At 40.7% G+C, this 19128-nt stretch overlaps 1 protein-coding gene across 1 annotated transcript; it reads left to right on the forward strand.

Moving 5' to 3' along the window:
* Nucleotides 1-5384: 5384 nt before the first annotated feature.
* On the forward strand, nucleotides 5385-12457 carry LOC111958548 (cysteine-rich venom protein ophanin). Its single transcript, XM_070437388.1, has 8 exons — nucleotides 5385-5475; nucleotides 5799-5898; nucleotides 7416-7516; nucleotides 7768-7858; nucleotides 8174-8316; nucleotides 11223-11311; nucleotides 11435-11517; nucleotides 11697-12457. The coding sequence occupies exons 2-8, from the start codon at nucleotides 5835-5837 to the stop codon at nucleotides 11837-11839; spliced, it is 714 nt and encodes a 237-aa protein (XP_070293489.1). The 5' UTR covers nucleotides 5385-5475; nucleotides 5799-5834; the 3' UTR covers nucleotides 11840-12457.
* The last annotated feature ends 6671 nt before the right edge of the window (nucleotides 12458-19128 follow it).

The raw sequence follows: 19128 nt of genomic DNA on the forward strand, positions 1-19128 counted from the left end.
GAAAGGTATATGTGGGATTCGAGATGGGTAGTGATCCTGTATTATACTTGGCTTCGAAATGACCTTACGATAGGCAGGGCAGGATGGATATAGGTCGTAACAGTTTGGGTCCAGGTGTCTCTCCCCTTGAGAGGGGAGAATGACCGCGGCGAGGCATTCCAATCCTTGGGATCTCAGACGATACTGAAAGAGAGGTGAACAGGCTGGTAATTAGGGGTGCGAACATGGTGGCGATAGTTCACGAAATGAGGTCAGATGTCAAGCCAGCTGAGTTTGTATGGGTCCAGGTTCTTGCAGCTCTCTCAGAAACATCTGCTATCTTGGATTTTGGGTAAAGGAGAAGCTGTGGGACGCTGCGCGAGTAGCTGGGGGGGGCGGAGTGAGCAGGAGGAAAGCATGGCCAGCCGCTGAGAAATGCTTGTTGAAGTTTTTGATTCATCATGGATTTTACGGTGTTGAGCCGTGTTTACTTGCCTCAGTGCAGTGGGCACTGGAGGAGCTGCTCTTGTCTCTTCATTGGCTCTTAACAGTGTCCCAGAACTTTTTGGATAGAGCCTACAGGAGCAATTCTTCTTGATCCGCTGTGCAATCCGGTTTCCGAGCCGGTCACGGGTGCACCTCAGCCACGCTCAAGGTACTAAACGATATCATAACCGCCATCGATAAAAGACTACTGTGCAGCCGTCTTCATCGACCTGGCCAAGGCTTTCGACTCTGTCAATCACCATATTCTTATCGGCAGACTCAGTAGCCTCGGTTTTTCTGATGACTGCCTTGCCTGGTTCACCAACTACTTTGCAGACAGAGTGTGTCAAATTGGAGGGTATGTTGTCTGGTCCTCTGGCAGTCCCTGTGGTGGTACCACAGGGTTCAATTCTCGGGCCGACTCTTTTCTCTGTATATATCAATGATGTTGCTCTTGCTGCGGGCGATTCTCTGATCCACCTCTACGCAGACGACACCATTCTGTAAACTTCTGGCCCTTCCTTGGACACTGTGCTATCTAACCTCCAAACGAGCTTCAATGCCATACAACACTCCTTCAGTGGCCTCCAACTGCTCTTAAACGCTAGTAAAACCAAATGCATGCTTTTCAACCGTTCGCTGCTTGCACCCGCCCGCCCGACTAGCATCACCACCTGGACGGTTCCGACCTAGAATATGTGGACATCTATAAATAACTAGGTGTCTGACTAGAATATAAACTCTCCTTCCAGACTCATATTATACATCTCCAATCCAAAATAAAATCTAGAATCGGCTTTCTATTTCGCAAACAAAGCCTCCTTCACTCACGCCGCCAAACTTACCCAGTAAAACTGACTATCCTACCGATCCTCGACTTCGGCGATGTCATCTACAAAATAGCTTCCAATACTCTACTCAGCAAATAGATGCAGTTTATCATAGTGCCATCCGTTTTGTTACTAAAACACCTTATACCACCCACCTGTAACGGTCGTCTTGTGGTGAATGAGCGGACCAAGGCGCAGCTGGTGATGAATACATAATGATTTATTTAAACAAAGACGAAACACGAAGAACACTTGAGAAATTACWAAATAATAAACGAAGTCAACAGACCTGAACAAACGAACTTACAATAAACGAAGAACGCACGAACAGGAACAGACTACATACACGAACGAAAACGAAACAGTCCCGTGTGGTGCGACATACACAGACACGGAAGACAACCACCCACAACAAACAATGTGAAACAACCTACCTATATATGGTTCTCAATCAGAGGAAAACGTCAAACACCTGCCTATGATTGAGAGCCATACAAGGTCAATTAACACTGACACTTAACATAGAACAAACAACACAGACTGCCCACCCAGCTCACGTCCTGACCCACTAAACACAACNACGTTCTACATAGACAATTCCCCACAAACAGCTAAAGCCTATGGTTGCCTTAAATATGGCTCCCAATCAGAGACAACAATAACCAGCTGTCTCTAATTGAGACCCAATTCAGGCAACCATAGACTTTCCTAGATACCTACACTCAACCATAGACACAGCTAGACTACTATACTAAACATAAACCCAACTACTCTAATAAACCCCCTAAACCTTACAACCACCCTAGACACTACAAAAAACACATACATTCCCCATGTCACACCCTGACCTAACTAAAATAATTAAGAAAACAAAGAATACTAAGGCCAGGGCGTGACAAGAATTGTAGAGGACAACCTGGTATTTCACAATGTGGAAAGCTTCAACCTGACTACCATTGCTCGGACTCTTATCAAACACAGAGTTGGAATGAAACAGTTGTACACGGTTCCTTTTGAAAGGAACAATGAGCGGGTCAAGGAACTCCGGGCACCAATATGTCCTGGTATGGTGTCCATCCAATATTTCTTGTTCTACAGTGAGTTTTACATTATGCTACTCTACATGTAAACATGGGTTACAGTACATACGATAGGAAATACTGAAAAGCATTTACACATACTGTGTTTGATTTTTTCAGAGAGTCATGGAGGTGGAGGCTAATCAGACCCCATGTGAAATAATTGATGTAGATGAGGCAGGGTTTAACCTGGCAAAAACACATCGGCGGGGAAGAAACGTCATGGGGAAAGGGGCCACCGTTGATGTGTCGTGTCAGAGAGGAGCAAATATCACAATGACTGCAATCTCGAGTGCTTGTTTGGTCCTGTAGAAATGCCAGATTGGTCCCTACAACACTGAGCACCTTCTTGTGTTTAGATCACCTCCAACAACAACTGGTGCCAGAAAGGGAACAGGTGGGAGGAAACATGAGGACATTGTGATTGCATGGGACAATGTAGCATTCCACCATTCACATGCAATCACAAACTGGTTTGCAGCCCATTCAAGAATGGTTTCCCTTTTCCTCCCCCCTACTCGCATTTCCTCAACCCCATTGAGGCCATGTATGTTGGATCTTTTGTTGATCACTGGCAGCAATTTCATGTTGCTAATAAAGCTTTTACTGCAGCAATTCTGTCACTTACTATTTTTTTCTACTGTACATTCTATAAAGTAAAGATGATTCATTCACTTTTAGATTGTATGTTGCCAAAAATGCACACATTTGACACTCATCCAACAAATGTAGAGTGATTTACAATAAAAGGAAACTGAATGATAAAAAACTATGGATTTCATATTGTCTATTGTCTGCAGGTAGAACTGAAACATGAAAAGTAATGCAGTTTTTGTAATGCCATCAACTGTTAGTATTTTGAAAGTCGTTGTGCTATGATTGACTGTATATTCCTCTTGGATAGAAAACATGTGCTAGTGTTTTGACAGAATGATTGGATTTTGAATCGAGTTTGACGTGTTTTGATAGAGTTAGTGTATGTAGAGAAAGTTTTTTTGCATTTTGAAATGTGGAGTTGGTATTTAATGAACAAAATGTGGTTTTGAGCAGAAAATGAACTATTTGGCTAATTGTGTGATGTAGGTGTGTTGCTGTGTTAAGAGTTTAGAAAAAGTATCTTAAGTATAGGTAAACACTTGTTAGCAATTGTGAAAACTGTAAATATTATTTGAAAAGGGCCATCAGGGATTGGTACATCCATTTTAGGACTTTTAAATTAAATACTGTGTAGCCATTGAGTCTTGAAGAATATAACTTACAAAATGGCTTGTGAATTTAGATAAACTATCTTATCACATCAGGACCAAAAATATAACAATTTCCAGAAGCTGAAAATGACCCAGTTCTTCATGGTCTGCATACTCACCAGACATGTCACCCATTGAGCATATTTGGGATGCTCTGGATCGATGCTTACGACAGCATGTTCCAGTTCCCGCCAATATCTAGTAACTTCGCACAGCCATTGAAGAGGAGTGGGACAACATTCGACGGGCCACAATCAACAGCCTGATCAACTCAATGTGTAGGAGATGTGTCGTGCTGCATGAGGCAAATGGTGGTCACAACAGATACTGACTGGTTCTGATCCACACCCCTACTTAAAAAAAAAAAGGAATCTATGACCAACAGATGCATATCTGTATTCCCAGTCATGTGAAATCCATAGATTAGGGTCTAATAAATGTATTTCAATTGACTGATTTCCTTATATGAACTGTGAAATTGTTGCATGTTGCGTTTATACTTTTATTCAGTATATTTAGGTCAGTGAGCAAACATTGTATTTGCTGCACCCAAAAAATGTATAGTATGTAGAGGAACACCCAGTTAAATATACAAACATCACAAGTGTTCTTGACGGAAGTGAATGAGGGTAAGGTGATATGACATCAAAACACATGACGTGGGTGCTTGGTTTCGGCATATTCTCTCATTGCATTATAAGTGTGTTGAACATCTACTTACCAACTTTCTATGTAAACTCTAGACATATTTTATTCAGCCTTTTAGGGATAGAGGGAATCGGTTTGGAAAAACTAATTACACCTTGATTATGACAGACATTTGTTTATTTGTAATGATACACTGTCAATTCAGTGATTTATTGGTTTATTCATGAAAGTTTATTAAAACAAGATCTTGATATAAGTGAAGTAATAAGCATAATCAAATAATATTCTTGAGGGTGGCAGGTAGCCTAGTGGTTAGAGCATTGGGCCAGTAACCGAAAGCTAAAAATCTGTTGTTCTGCCCCTGAGCAAGTCAGTTAACCTGCTGTTCCCCGGGCGCCGTGGATTTTGATTAAGGCAGCCCTCCACACCTCTCTGATTCAGAAGGGTTGAGTTAAATGCTGAAGGCATTCAGTTGTACAACTGACTACGTATCCCCTTTATTTGTTAGGGGCCTTTCTGAACACCCAAAGTCACCTTGCATCATGATAAGGTGTACAAAATGATATCCAACTTTGTTATTTATGTCAGTTGCCAACAAGTCATGCATTCCATTTTTAAAGGAATGCCTTCTGACCTCCGAGCAGATCATTATTATGCAAAGGATAAATCCTTGTATATTGACAGAATTTATACAACAGGATTTGGTTATACACACTAAACAGTCATTATTGTGGCCCAGACACATTGGCTGGACAGGCCCCAAAGGCAAAGTCTTTAAAGGCTAATTAATCTGAATGACAAACCTGCCAAGCTAGAACAAACTCAAGGAAGACTATTTGCCATTGTGTGGTCCCTACTTTCAGAATTGGCGTTCTATTCCATATGCAGTCAACGCCATCCATAATTGTTCTTTTATTTACACTAGTATTTACAGAGCGCTTCTCCTTTCTTTGTAGAGGTTTGCAGTGGAGAAACTACACCCCATGCGCTTACAAATTCATATTTACTTCTGTCAGCTTCTCAATGCTGGTTTCTGGATGTATTGTTGTTCTGCATTTATTGTGTAATATTGACAGCCTCTGCATCATTAGTAGTGAAAGAAAAGGTGAGCCTACCACAGTCACGAATACAGCCCAGCGTTGGCTATATAAAAGGAAAAAGAACAGCACCAAGCGCCACTCAACCTCCTTGAAGACCCATGAGCAGGTAAGCCTCTTCGCTCTGCAAGAAGTACAGATCTTTACAGCATTACTATTCGAGAACATGCAAGTTAAAATGTGAGTTCATCAGTCTCCGTGATGTGCAAAGGCTAATCTCTTGATTCTCAAAGGATTGCCTATTTMTATTGTTTAGTACCATTTTTGCTTATGGCTATCAATGTGAATATGTGAGTGGGAAAAGACAAAAGTTGATGTTAAAATGCAGTAACAAAAATGCAATAGATACTAGCATACAGTTGTGCAAAGGTTCTGACAACAGGCAAACTAAGGCAATGCACTCCATACTGATCATGTGGATTCTTATTCTAGATAGGTGCAGTCTCTCTCTCCTGGATTTCAGGCACAATGTTTGCGTTATTGGTTTGCATCCTGACACTGCATGAAGTGTACTCTGTGTGCAATGTGGTAAGTACTCCTACTAATTACTTAAAATAACATATGTCATCTGAAACAGTACATTAGACATGAAACCAATTACACGTTAAAGTATTTATGAAAGGTCTTACTCTGAAAGCTTTTCATTCTTTCCCTTGAGCCATCTCCTACTGCTGTGTCCACAGTCAAGTAAGTACAATTCCTTTCGAACATTTTAACACAGTGCCCAGTGAAAGTGTACACACTCGTTGCACAGTCTCCACATTTTGCTGCCTGAACATTTAAAAAGGGATTACACAACCTACTCCAGATTTTAAAAGTAAAAGACAATTATAGAACATTTGGCAGCCAACAGAGTTCATACTTGGTTGAAGCACCTTTGGCAGCCATTACAGCATTGAATCATTTTGAATAAGATTCTACCAACTTCGCACAACTCTTAGGGCAACATGTYTTCATTGTTTTGTCAAAATTGCTAAAGCTCAGTAACTTCTGCTGGGAATCGTTGATGGACAGCAATATTCAAACCTAGTTTAAGGAGATTTCATTCAGGACTGAGACTGGACCATTCAGGAACAAGTAAACACCTTTTGGAAAGCCATTCGGGTGTGACTTTGGCATTAAAATAGGTAGAATTTTCCAGAGAAAAAAAAACGACCTCAGGGTTAGTATTATGGTGGCAGTATCATGTTATAGGTATTGCTTGTCATCGGCAGGGACTGGGGAGTGTGTCAATTTCAAAAATAAATATGAAAGCCGCAAAGCCCAGGTAAACATTGACAAAAATAACCCTCCTCAGTCTTCTGAAAATCCTGGGATAGAGTTCTATTTTTCAGTGAGACAATTATACATAATGTTATGTCAAAGACACACCTGAATGGATTACCAAGGTGCTGTGTTGCCGAGTGGTCTGGACTCAGTCCTGACATAAATTTGCTTGAAAAGAGGTTTAAATATGCTTTCCGTCAATAATTCCCAACCAAATTTACTGCGCTTGAGCAATTTTGACAAACAAATTGGCATATGCTGCCCTAGGAGATGTGCAAAGTTGGTAGAATATGATTCTAAATGATTTACATCTGTAATGGCTGCTCCACCAAGTATTAACTCTGGAGTGTGAAGACACACACAAAAACAAAACATCTTTGTTTTTTGTTGTTGTGTGTTTACATTATCTATACCTTTCTTTTACTTCAAAAAGGTAGAGTAGATTGTGTAGATCTGTACTGTAGGAAAAAATGTAATCCCTTTCAATTTGATGTGAAGACTTTGCAAACGGTGTGTAGACTTTCACTATCCTCTACCAACATGATTATAAATGAATTAAACTGGATTTAGTCATCACACACAATGTTTAATTCATCACGTATTGTTTTTACAAAAGAAAGTGGATTGATTTGGGACTCATTGTCCAGATGTTGGCAAAGACATTAGGAGTAAATAGTTGCTTTGTATAATGGTTTAGTGAAGTATTTACATGTGGAGTAAGTAATGTGCATATAATCCCACAATATAATGTGTGTMTGTGTGTGTGTGTGTGTATATGTATAGAAATTTGCCCAGACAGCACAGCAGTTCAGGCTGAGATCCTTAACCAGCACAATGCCTTCCGGAGAGCGGTTACACCAACTGCTAGAGACATGCTCAAGATGGTACATTTTCATGATTCATATACTTTCCATCAGTAACAAACCTCAGAATCAATGTTTCCAACATAGTATCCCCCAAAATCCATCATAAAGAATAGAATCCCTGATATGTAATTCATAGAGCAGCCTTATATGGTTCGTCTTTGTACAGGTAGAGAAAATACAGTGGCAACAAAATACTCCTTGAACACTAGTATGTGGATGTCAGTCTTGTGGATGGCTTTATTCTAGAACTGTTAGTATTTGATTTGCAGAACTGGAGCGAGGAGGCAGCGGCCAGTGCTCAGGCTTGGGTTGACACCTGCTCCATGGCTCATGGCCCACCCAGCAGTCGCATGCTTGGCGGTACGTTTTCCCCTTTGTCTCTCCTTGACATCTCCTGTTTTTCCCTTGCTGTAGAGCAAACTAAGACAAATATATTTTATTGATTCATGCAACTCAAGACATTGGCTGCAATGGTATCAATGTGAGCGTGATCTTAAGCTCAAATATATTTTGAATGTGATGATTTCTTATCACCAGTGACTCTCTATGGTAGCTTACATTTGTTGACATCTTAAATCCTGCATTCAAAGACATTTTAGTCAACTGTTCCAGTTTGATTCCACTGTTACACACCTATTTAGTAAACTTTTCCATGCATGCTTTACTTCTGAACAGACTACGAAATGGGTGAGAACCTGTTCATGTCCTCCAATTCTAAGAATTGGACTGAAATAGTTACAGCCTGGCACAGTGAGGTCATAGATTACTCCTATCCCAATGGATCTATCAATGGTAAATCCATCGGCCACTACACACAGGTAACATTCATCTTATGTGCAGATACATTATGACATGAAGTGCCTTCAGATAGTATTCAGACTCATTGCCTTTTTCCACATTGTTACGTTACAACCTTCTAAAATGGATGAAATAAAACAATTTCCTCACCAATCTACACACAATACCCCATAATGACTAAGTGATTAAAAACAAAAAACAGAAATACCTTATTTACATAAGTATTCAGACCCTTTGCTATGAGACTCYAAAATTGAGGTGCATCCTCCGCACTTGAACCCGGTCCATTGATCATCCATGAGATGTTTCTACAACTTGATTGGAGTCCACCTYTGGTAAATTCAATTGATTGGACATGATTTGGAAAGGCAAACACCTGTCTATATAAGGTCCCACAGTTGACAGTGAATGTCAGAGCAAAACCCAAGCCATGAGGTCGAAGGAATTGTCTGTAAAGCTCTGAGACAGGATTGTGTCGAGGCACAGATCTGGGGAAGGATACCAAAAAATGTCTGCGGCATTGAAGGTCCCCAAGAACACAGTGTTCTCCATCATTCTTAAATGGAAGAAGTTTGAAATCACCAAGGCCCTTCCTAGAGCTGTCCYCCCAGAGAAGGGTCTTGGTCAGAGAGGTGACCAAGAACCCGATGTTCAATCTGACAGAGCTCCAGAGTTCCTCTGTGGAGATGGTTGTCCTTCTGGAAGGTTCTCCCATCTCTGCAGCACTCCACCAATTAGGCCTTTATGGTAGAGTGGCCAGATGAAAGCCACTCCTCAATAAAAGGCACATGACAGCCCGCTATGAGTTTGCCAAAAGGCATCCAAAGACTCTCAGGTCATGAGAAACAAGATTCTCTGGTCTGATGAAACCAAGATTGAACTCTTTGGCCTGAATGCTAAGCGTCACATCTGGAGGAAATCTGGCACCATCCCTACAGTGAAGCATGATGGTGGTGTCAGCATCATGCTGTGGGGGTGTTTTTCAGTGGCAGGGACTAMGAGACTAGGAGACTAGTCAGGATCGAGGCAAAGATGAACGGTGCAAAGTACAGGGGGATCCTTAATGAAAACCACACAGCCAAGATAACGCAGGAGTGGCTTCGGGACAAGTCTCTGAATGTCCTTGAGTGGCCCAGCCAGAGCCCGCACTTGAACCCGGTCGAACATCTCTGAAGAGACCTGAAAATAGCTGTGCAGCAACGCTCCCCTTCCAACCTCAAAGAGCTTGAGAGGATCTGCAGAGAAGATTGGGAGAACCTCCCCAAATACAGGTGTGCCAAGCTTGTAGCGTCATACCCAAGAAGACTTGAGGCTGTAATCGCTTCCAAAGGTGCTTCAACAAAGTACTGAGTAAAGGGTCTGAATACCTATGTAAAGGTCACATCAGTTTCTTATTTTATAAAGTTGCTAATAATTTGCCATTATGGGGTATTGTGTGTAGATTGATGAGGGAAAAATTTATTTTATACATTTTAGAATAAGGCTGTAACGTAACAAAATGTGGGAAAAGTCAAGGGGTCTGAACACTTTCCGAATGCACTATGTAACATCTGATCAAATTACAGGTTTTATAGGCCCATTTATAGAGAATCAGTCTGAGGCAGATATAAAAAAAAAAAAAGAACAAGAAGTTTAATGAATCAGCTAAAAGTTTGCTTGTTTAAAAAATGTACAGTAAAACAATGCAAAAACACACCTCAGTTCCTTTCCCTGGATGGCTGTATCATTTTCTAAATATCTACAGTGCTTCCAGTGACAACTGACCATGTTCACAACCGAAAACAGTGACAAACAACTTCTGCATGAAAGAAAAGAGCAGTTAGCCACTATATCTACACAAACAGTAACTATTTTAGAAATACAAAATGTATTAACTTACAGTCACCTTAAAAGAGGGCAGTTTCAATATACTGCTTGGACCCCCATGAACATCTCTCCAAACACATCAAAGACAACTGCAGTGGCCTAACTTTCAAAGTAATACACATGCTGTCAAATTTGAATAAACAAACACCAATATGGAAATAAACATACCTTTTGAACAGATTCGACCACACCCAAAACAGTTGCTAAAGATAGCATGGTCCCTAAAATGGTTGCCTTAAAACAGAGTGCACAGCAACAACACTAAACAGTCTTAACACTGGACCTTTAGGTACAAAAGGACCCGCAATGGACTATTTTTATACATTTTACATGTCCACCACTAATTAGGGTCAGATAGGAAACACACACCAACACTACAGTTCCTATTCTGTCATGTATATTTTCCGGGATATTTAATCACATATACCTATTGACACCAAAGGAATATATACTTACAAAATAGATTACTAACTTATTGACATTTCTTTTGGTAGCAATTTCCGTCATTGTATTGTACATACACTGAGTATACCAAACATTAGGAACACCTTCCTAATATTGAGTTGTCTCCACACAAAGTGGTGCACCTGGCACCTACTACCATAAACCCATTCAAAAGGCACTTAAATCTTTTGTCTAGGCCATTCACCCTCTGAATGGCACACATACACAATCCAGGTCTCAATTCTCTCAAGGCTTAAAAATCTTTCTTTAACCGGTCTCCTCTCCTTCTTCTACACTGATTGAAGTGGATTTAACAAGTGACATAAATAAGAGATCATAGCTTTCACCTGGATTCACCTGGTCAGTCTATGTCATGGAAAGAGCCGGTGTTCTTAGTTCTTAACATTTTGTATACTCAGTGTATATTGTTATGAACCATTGTGCTACACCCGAAATAGCATCTGCTAAATACTGTATGTGTATGCGACAAGTAACATTTGATTTGATTTGCTATGCTGTATGGTAGTCAGAGTGGTGTGTAGTTACCGACAAGTGTCATTATAGTTATTCGCCAATGAAACTCTGATAACACTAAACTGTGTTTCCTTCCATATAGGTGGTTTGGAACAGTTCATACAAGGTTGGCTGTGGTGTGGCCCTGTGTCCTGGCTCAGTCTACTTCTATGGATGCCAGTATTACAGAGCGTATGTTGCACCAATCACACCCAAAATGCACCTAACACCTGTGTACAATTTCACCCTATTTACTGTAACTGATAGTGAAAGGTAGGCATCATCCAGCGATCATTTCAATACTTTGGTTAACAGGGGAAACTACAGAGGAGTGGCTCCATACAAGGAAGGAGCTACATGTGCTGACTGCCCCAACTCCTGCGAAAACAAGCTTTGCAGTAAGRATCAGACATGATGAAAATGCATGTGGTCTAAAATCTTACCAATATGACTCAGCAATGTTAGTGATAGATTTCAAAAACATGTTCACAAGGTTCAATGTACAATAATCCCCAAATGTAAACTGTCAATATACAATGAATTGACTGCCAATGTTTCTTCTTATGTGTCATTTCAGCCAATCCCTGTCCTTACATAAACAAGTATGTCAATTGTGCCGCCATGAAAAAACAGGCCGGGTGCAGTAATCCTTTGGTGTACGCCTGGTGTCCCGCCCTCTGCCTGTGCACCTCCAAAATCATCCCAATAGCAAAGAAGTGAAACCACCAGACCTCTCCAAAATGGTCCACTGAGAGATAACTTTGAATGATTCCTCTGTTGTTTCCTTGTCTATGAGAAGAAGAAAAAAACATAAAACCTGGTTGATCTATCTACTGTACTTCTGGTAAAGTCAGTTGATTTTAAAAATACTAACTATCACTAATAATATTTTAATAATCACTGTAGGTCTAAGGTACAGATAAAACATGATTCTTATTCTGGGGGTAACATAAGGTGTCTAATCTATAGTAACTAATGTTAGTTTGAAGCGTTGCAATGTATTTTGTTCCCTTTCATTGGTTTCAATGTCTTCATACCCATTTCACCAAAGAAAATCAATTTTTGATTTGCATGGATGTTGAATAAGAATATCCTCTACATTTTGATAAGCAATYTTTCCATCAGTTACAGTAACAGTGAACATTTTGATAATTTTATTTCTGCTAATTAACTACACAGTAATATGGTTATACAGAACTGTAATACCTCAACACATTTAACTTTAAGTTGATTCATGCTGCTCACCATTTGCTCTATCAACATTAAATGTTTGCACATGACAGAAATATATAACCCTTATTATTTTCCTCAATCACATTAAATGATCATGAAGATTAATTCATGGACTCTGTGTTAATGTGTTAATTCATGGACTCTGTTACAACTCACTATCAGATAGTCAGCGTCACCACCAGATGCCTCTGTTGTACAACAGTAAATTCTGTAAATTCTGTATCAGAATAACATGACCGTCTGCAGGCTTGATATACACTACCGTTCAAAAGTTTGGGGTCACTTAGAAATGTCCTTGTTTTTGAAAGAAAAGCACATTTTTTTGTCCATTAAAATAACATAAAATTGATCAGAAATACAGTGTAGACACTGTGAATTTTGTAAATGACTATTGTAGCTGGAAATGGCTGATTTTTTATTGAATATCTACATAGGCGTACAGAGGCCCATTATCAGCAACCATCACTCTTGTGTTCCAATGGTACGTTGTGTTAGCTAATCCAAGTTTATCATTTTAAAAGGCAAATTCATCATTAGAAAACCCTTTTGGAATTATGTTAGCACAGCTGAAAACTGCTGTCCTGATTAAAGAAGCAATAAAACGGGCCTTCTTTAGACTATGAAACTCGTCAGTCTATTCTTGTTCTGAGAAATGGCTATTCCATGCGAGAAATTGCCAAGAAACTGAAGATCTCGTACAATGCTATGTACTACTCCCTTCACAGAACAGCGCAAACTGGCTTTAACCAGAATAGAAAGAGGAGTGGGAGGCTCCGGTGCACAACTGAGCAAGAGGACAAGTACATTAGTGTGTCTAGTTTGAGAAGCAGACGCCTCACAAATCCTCAACTGGCAGCTTCATTAAATAGTACTCGCAAAACACCAGTCTCAACGTCAACAGTGAAGAGGCGACTCCGGGATGCTGGCCTTCTAGGCAGAGTTGCAAAGAGAAAGCCATATCTCAGACTGGCCAATAAAAAGAAAAGATTAAGATGGGCAAAAGAACACAGACACTGGAAAGAGGAACTCTGCCTAGAAGGCCAGCATCCCGGATATTATTTTAATGGACAATTCTTTTTTGCTTTTGAACAGTTAGTGTACACCGTCCCTTCTACTGTCCCTTACAACATCCTGGAACTGATCAATATGTATTTTTAACAATTGATTTATGTGAACTGATCCTTAATCAGAAAAAAGACACATGACTTCTAATAAGAACACTGAGAAGGCAACACAAGGTGGAACTGGCACACTGATATAGAGGTAAGGTATTCTGCAGTATATTTATTGTCTAGAATTTGATTAAAAAAAGGTTCAATTTAACTGTTTATGTTCATGTCTCATGTGTAGGCWATATAAACTTCAGCAATGCATACCCTCCTGCACATAAACTCAGACATGATTAACTTTGACTAAAATATTAGAACGTAAACTGTAAGGATCCTTTTTGAATAGCCAAAGAGAATAAGAGCTGCTACAAGAAAAACAATTAATTATYCTGTTATCTGTTTCAAAACCTGGATAGGCTATGCTATTGAAGAAACATTTAGTCTTCTACAAGTTATGATCTGTTGACAATTGACATAAATACAGCATATTGATAAAGTCTCAGATTTACATTTTTCAGACCGTAAAATGCTATATTTTTATCCAGGAAATCATTTGGATTGACACAATCCAGCATCTTGAATTAAATCCAAGAGCACTGAATTAAATCCAAGATTTTAATATTAGCTGATTAACATCCCAAGCGAAAKATTTATATATTACAAGTATACTTAAATATACAACATTTTGTAATAATATACTTCAAATACGAGATGTATTTTTCTTATCTTATTATACTATAAATATAATATCATTACACTAACACACTTATTAAAAGTGTACTTTAAATTAATAGTTTTTTCAAGCTTTTAATATACTATAAATAMACTATCGTCAACCTTCAATACACTTATTAGAAGTGTACTTTAAATTAATTGTTTTTCAGTCAAGTATTACTACATTATATGTTCACTATATTTAAATTTAAACACACCAATTAAAACTGTACTTCAATTTGTTGTAATTGTAATTTAGTATATTAATTCAAAATACACTTGGGGTTGTTTTTAAATTGAAGCATTGATATATATATATATAAATAATACACCTTTTTCTCCCCAAATTAATGATATCCAATTGGTAGTTACAGTCTTGTCCCATCGCTGCAACTCCGGTACAGAGTACCTTGGGACAAGGGCTCATAAAAGACACACCCTCGTCCACTTACCCTCGCCTTATGCCCTTGGGAGAATCCCCGTGGCCATATTTGTCGTCGGTCCAAATGATTAGCCAAGCAAGGGAAGTTTGCAACGTAAGCCCCTCAGCCCTCGTTTTTCAATTATGTTCACTTCGGGGCCTGAAACGCCCCATAACTCAATTCGCGATGATTGTTCATCCACTTGTTCATCCACTAAGAAAAGTCCGCCAAAACTTAAAACCTCAACGTCAATATGGAGTCAATATACAAGTGTAAGAAAAAACGAAAGTAAATCAATTAGAAATTGTGCTACTAATGCACAAACACGTCTCATAAACGTAATGATGTTTTTGTTTGGTTAGCTTTTGGAAAGTAGCTTGGCAGAAGTATCAAGGCAGGCTAACGTTTGTTAGCTAATTAATTTGCAAGCTATCATACAGGAGGCGTATATGAATAATTACATAGCTAATATAAGTAGACATGCACTCATAATTGACTGTAACGCATATAAAGCACCCACAAGCTACCAATGGCTGAAAACACAAATCGCGGGATGAACGAGTGAAGAATTTCCGGGCAAGGGTGGCCCATTTAAAAATGATTCCTTCCTCCCTCGCCCCTTGCCCTGAAAGTGTATACTCGTCAGACGTTATGATACGTCATCAGAAGTGTCCACACTTAATTTGAGGGCTGAGGGGATAGGGTGTGTCTTTTAAGTGTTTGGAATGCAGCCAAGGTACGGACTCGGGAGAGGTGAAGGTCGAGAGCCATGCGTCCCCCGAAACACGACCCTGCCAAGCAGCACTGCTTCTTGACATACTGCTTGCTTAACCCGGAAGCCAGCCGCACCAATGTGTCGGAAGAAACACTGACTGCGATCCAAACACTTAAAAGACACACCCTATCCCCTCAGCCCTCAAATTAAGTGGACACTTCTGATGACGTATCATGACGTCTGACGAGTATACACTTGCAGGGCAAGGGGCGAGGGAGGAAAGAATGATTTTTAAATGGACCACCCTTGACCGGAAATTCGTCAATGGTTGTGTTTTCAGACAGCCATTTGATTAGATGTTCAAGAGTCTTAAGGCTTGGGGGTAGAAGCTGTTTAGAAGCCTCTTTGACCTAGACTTAGAGCTCCAGTAAATCAAATCAAGTTTATTTTATATAGCCCTTCGTACATCAGCTAATATCTCGAAGTGCTGTACAGAAACCCAGCCTAAAACCCCAAACAGCAAGCAATGCAGGTGTAGAAGCACGGTGGCTAGGAAAAACTCCCTAGAAAGGCCAAAACCTAGGAAGAAACCTAGAGAGGAACCAGACTATGAGGGGTGGCCAGTCCTCTTCTGGCTGTGCCGGGTGGAGATTATAACAGAACATGGCCAAGATGTTCAAATGTTCATAAATGACCAGCATGGTCAAATAATAATCAGGAGTAAATGTCAGTTGGCTTTTCATAGCCGATCATTAAGAGTATCTCTACCGCTCCTGCGGTCTCTAGAGAGTTGAAAACAGCAGGTCTGGGACAGGTAGCACGTCCGGTGTATAGTGAAAACAATAGTGGTCCTAAAACGGAACCTTGAGAAACACCGAAATGTACAGTTGATTTGTCAGAGGACAAACCATTCACAGAGACAAACTGATATCTTTCCGACAGATAAGATCTAAACCAGGCCAGAACTTGTCCGTGTAGACCAATTTGGGTTTCCAGTCTCTCCAAAAGAATGTGGTGATCGATGGTATCAAAGGCAGCACTAAGGTCTAGTAGCACGAGGACAGATGCAGAGCCTCGGTCTGACGCCATTAAAAGGTCATTTACCACCTTCACAAGTGCAGTCTCAGTGCTATGACTGTCTCTTATACACATCTAGATGTGTATAAGAGACAGGCACTAAGGTCTAGTAGCACGAGGACAGATGCAGAGCCTCGGTCTGACGCCATTAAAAGGTCATTTACCACCTTCACAAGTGCAGTCTCAGTGCTATGATGGGGTCTAAAACCAGACTGAAGCATTTCGTATACATTGTTTGTCTTCAGGAAGGCAGTGAGTTGCTGCGCAACAGCTTTTTCAATATTTTTTGAGAGGAATGGAAGATTCGATATAGGCCGATAGTTTTTTATATTTTCTGGGTCAAGGTTTGGCTTTTTCAYGAGAGGCTTTATTACTGCCACTTTTAGAGAGTTTGGTACACATCCGGTGGATAGAGAGCCGTTTATTATGTTCAACATAGGAGGGCCAAGCACAGGAAGCAGCTCTTTCAGTAGTTTAGTTGGAATAGGATCCAGTATGCAGCTTGAAGGTTTAGAGGCCATGATTATTTTCATCATTGTGTCAAGAGATATAGTACTAAAACACTTAAGTGTCTCTCTTGATCCTAGGTCCTGGCAGAGTTGTGCAGACTCAGGACAGCTAAGCGTTGGAGGAATACGCAGATTTAAAGAGGAGTCCGTAATTTGCTTTCTAATGATCATGATCTTTTCCTCAAAGAAGTTCATGAATTTATTACTGCTGAAATGAAAGCCATCCTCACTTGGGGAATGCTGCTTTTTAGTTAGCTTTGAAACAGTATCAAAAAGAAATGTTGGATTGTTCTTATTTTCCTCAATTAAGTTGGAAAAGTAGGATGATCGAGCAGCAGTGAGTGCTCTTCGATACTGCACGGTACTGTCTTTCCAAGCTAGTCGGAAGACTTCCAGTTTGGTGTGGCGCCATTTCCGTTCCAATTTTCTYGAAGCTTGCTTCAGAGCTCGGGTATTTTCTGTATACCAGGGAGCTAGTTTCTTATGACAAATGTTTTTAGTTTTTATGGGTGCAACTGCATCTAGGGTATTGCGCAAGGTTAAATTGAGTTCCTCAGTTAGGTGGTTAACAGATTTTTGTCCTCTGACGTCCTTGGGTAGGCAGAAGGAGTCTGGAAGGGCATCAAGGAATCTTTGTGTTGTCTGAGAATTTATAGCACGACTTTTGATGCACCTTGGTCTGAGCAGTACCGCTTGCCGTGCAGTAGCAGAGAGAACAATCTATGACAAGGGTGGCTGGAGCCTTTGACAATTTTTAGGGCCTTCCTCTGACACCGCCTGGTATAGAGGTCCTGGATGGCAGGAAGCTTAGCCCCAGTGATGTACCGGGCCGTACACACTACCCTCTGTAGTGCCTTGCGGTCGGAGGCCGAGCAGTTGCCATACCAGGCAGTGATGCAACCAGTCAGCATGCTCTCGAGGTTGTTGTCCTGACACCACACGGCCAGGTCTTTGACCTCCTTATAGGCTGTCTCGTCATTGTTGGTGATCAGGCCACTGTTGTGTCATCGACAAACTTAATGATGGTGTTGGAGTCGTGCCTGGCCACACAGTCATGAGTGAACAGGAAGTACAGGAGGGGACTGAGCACGCCTCCGTGTCGAGAATCAGCGTGACGGATGTGTTGTTACCTACCCTTACCACCTGGGGCGGCCCGTCAGGAAGTCCAGGATCCAGTTGCAGAGGGAGGTTTAGTCCCAGGGTCCTTAGCTTAGTGATGAGTTATGAGGGCACAATGGTGTTGAACGCTGAGATGTAGTCAATGAATAGCATTCTCACATAGGTGTTCCTTTTTTCCAGGTGTGAAAGAGCAAAATGGAGTTGGTCTAGGGTTTCTGGGATAATGTTGTTGATGTGAGCCATGAGCAGGGACTTTTGTCTACTGAGCAGGGACTTCTGTCTGACCACTCTATGATAAAGGTGGAGTGCTGCAGAGATGGTTGTCCTTCTGGAAGGTTGTCCCATCTCCACAGAAGAACTCTCGAGCTCTGCCAGAGTGACCATCGGGTTCTTGTTCAKCTCCCTGACCTAGGCCCTTCTTCCTTGACTGCTCAGTATGGCCGGGCGGCCAGCTCTAGGAAGAGTCTTGTTGGTTCAGAATGATGGAGGCCACTGTGTTCTTGGGGACCTTCAATGCTGCAGACATTTTTTGGTACCCTTCCCCAGATACGTGCCTCGACACCACCCTGTCTCGGAGCTCTACGGCCAATTCCTTTGTCGTCATGGTTTGGTTTTTGCTCTGAAACGCACTGTCAATTGTGAGACCTTATATAGACAGTTGTGTGTCTTTCCAAAATGTCCAATCAATTGAATTTACCACAGGTCGACTCCAATCAAGTTGTYAAAACATCTCAAGGATGATCAATGGAAACAGGATGCACCTCAATTTTCGAGTCTCATAGCAAAGGGTCTGAATACTTATGTAAATAAGGTATTTCTGTTTTTGTTTTTAATAAATTTGCACACATTTCTACAAACATGTTTTAATCTTGTCATTATGGGGTACTGTGTGTAGATTGATGTAAAAAAAATAAAAAATATTTTTTTTWATACATTTTAGAATAAGGCTGTAACGTTACAAAATATGGAAAAAGGGGAGGGATCTCAATACTTTCCGAATCCACGGTATATAAACCCGGGATTGTATATCCTACGTATTGGCCAATGAGGGACCATGAAGCTACCGGTCGGCCATATTGGCACTCCCCAGAATAGGGAGTCCGCCATAGGA

The sequence above is a fragment of the Salvelinus sp. IW2-2015 genome, linkage group LG35, assembly GCF_002910315.2.
Source record: "Salvelinus sp. IW2-2015 linkage group LG35, ASM291031v2, whole genome shotgun sequence".
Classification (NCBI taxonomy): Eukaryota; Metazoa; Chordata; class Actinopteri; order Salmoniformes; family Salmonidae; genus Salvelinus; species Salvelinus sp. IW2-2015.

Excerpts from the sequence above, each read along its gene's own strand:
- LOC111958548 (XM_070437388.1), top strand. The coding sequence starts at position 5,835 with ATGTTTGCGTTATTGGTTTGCATCCTGACACTGCATGAAGTGTACTCT. Across the intron at positions 7,517-7,767 it reads CTAGAGACATGCTCAAGATG|AACTGGAGCGAGGAGGCAGC; the intron begins GTACATTTTCAT and ends TTTGATTTGCAG. Across the intron at positions 8,317-11,222 it reads CCATCGGCCACTACACACAG|GTGGTTTGGAACAGTTCATA; the intron begins GTAACATTCATC and ends CCTTCCATATAG.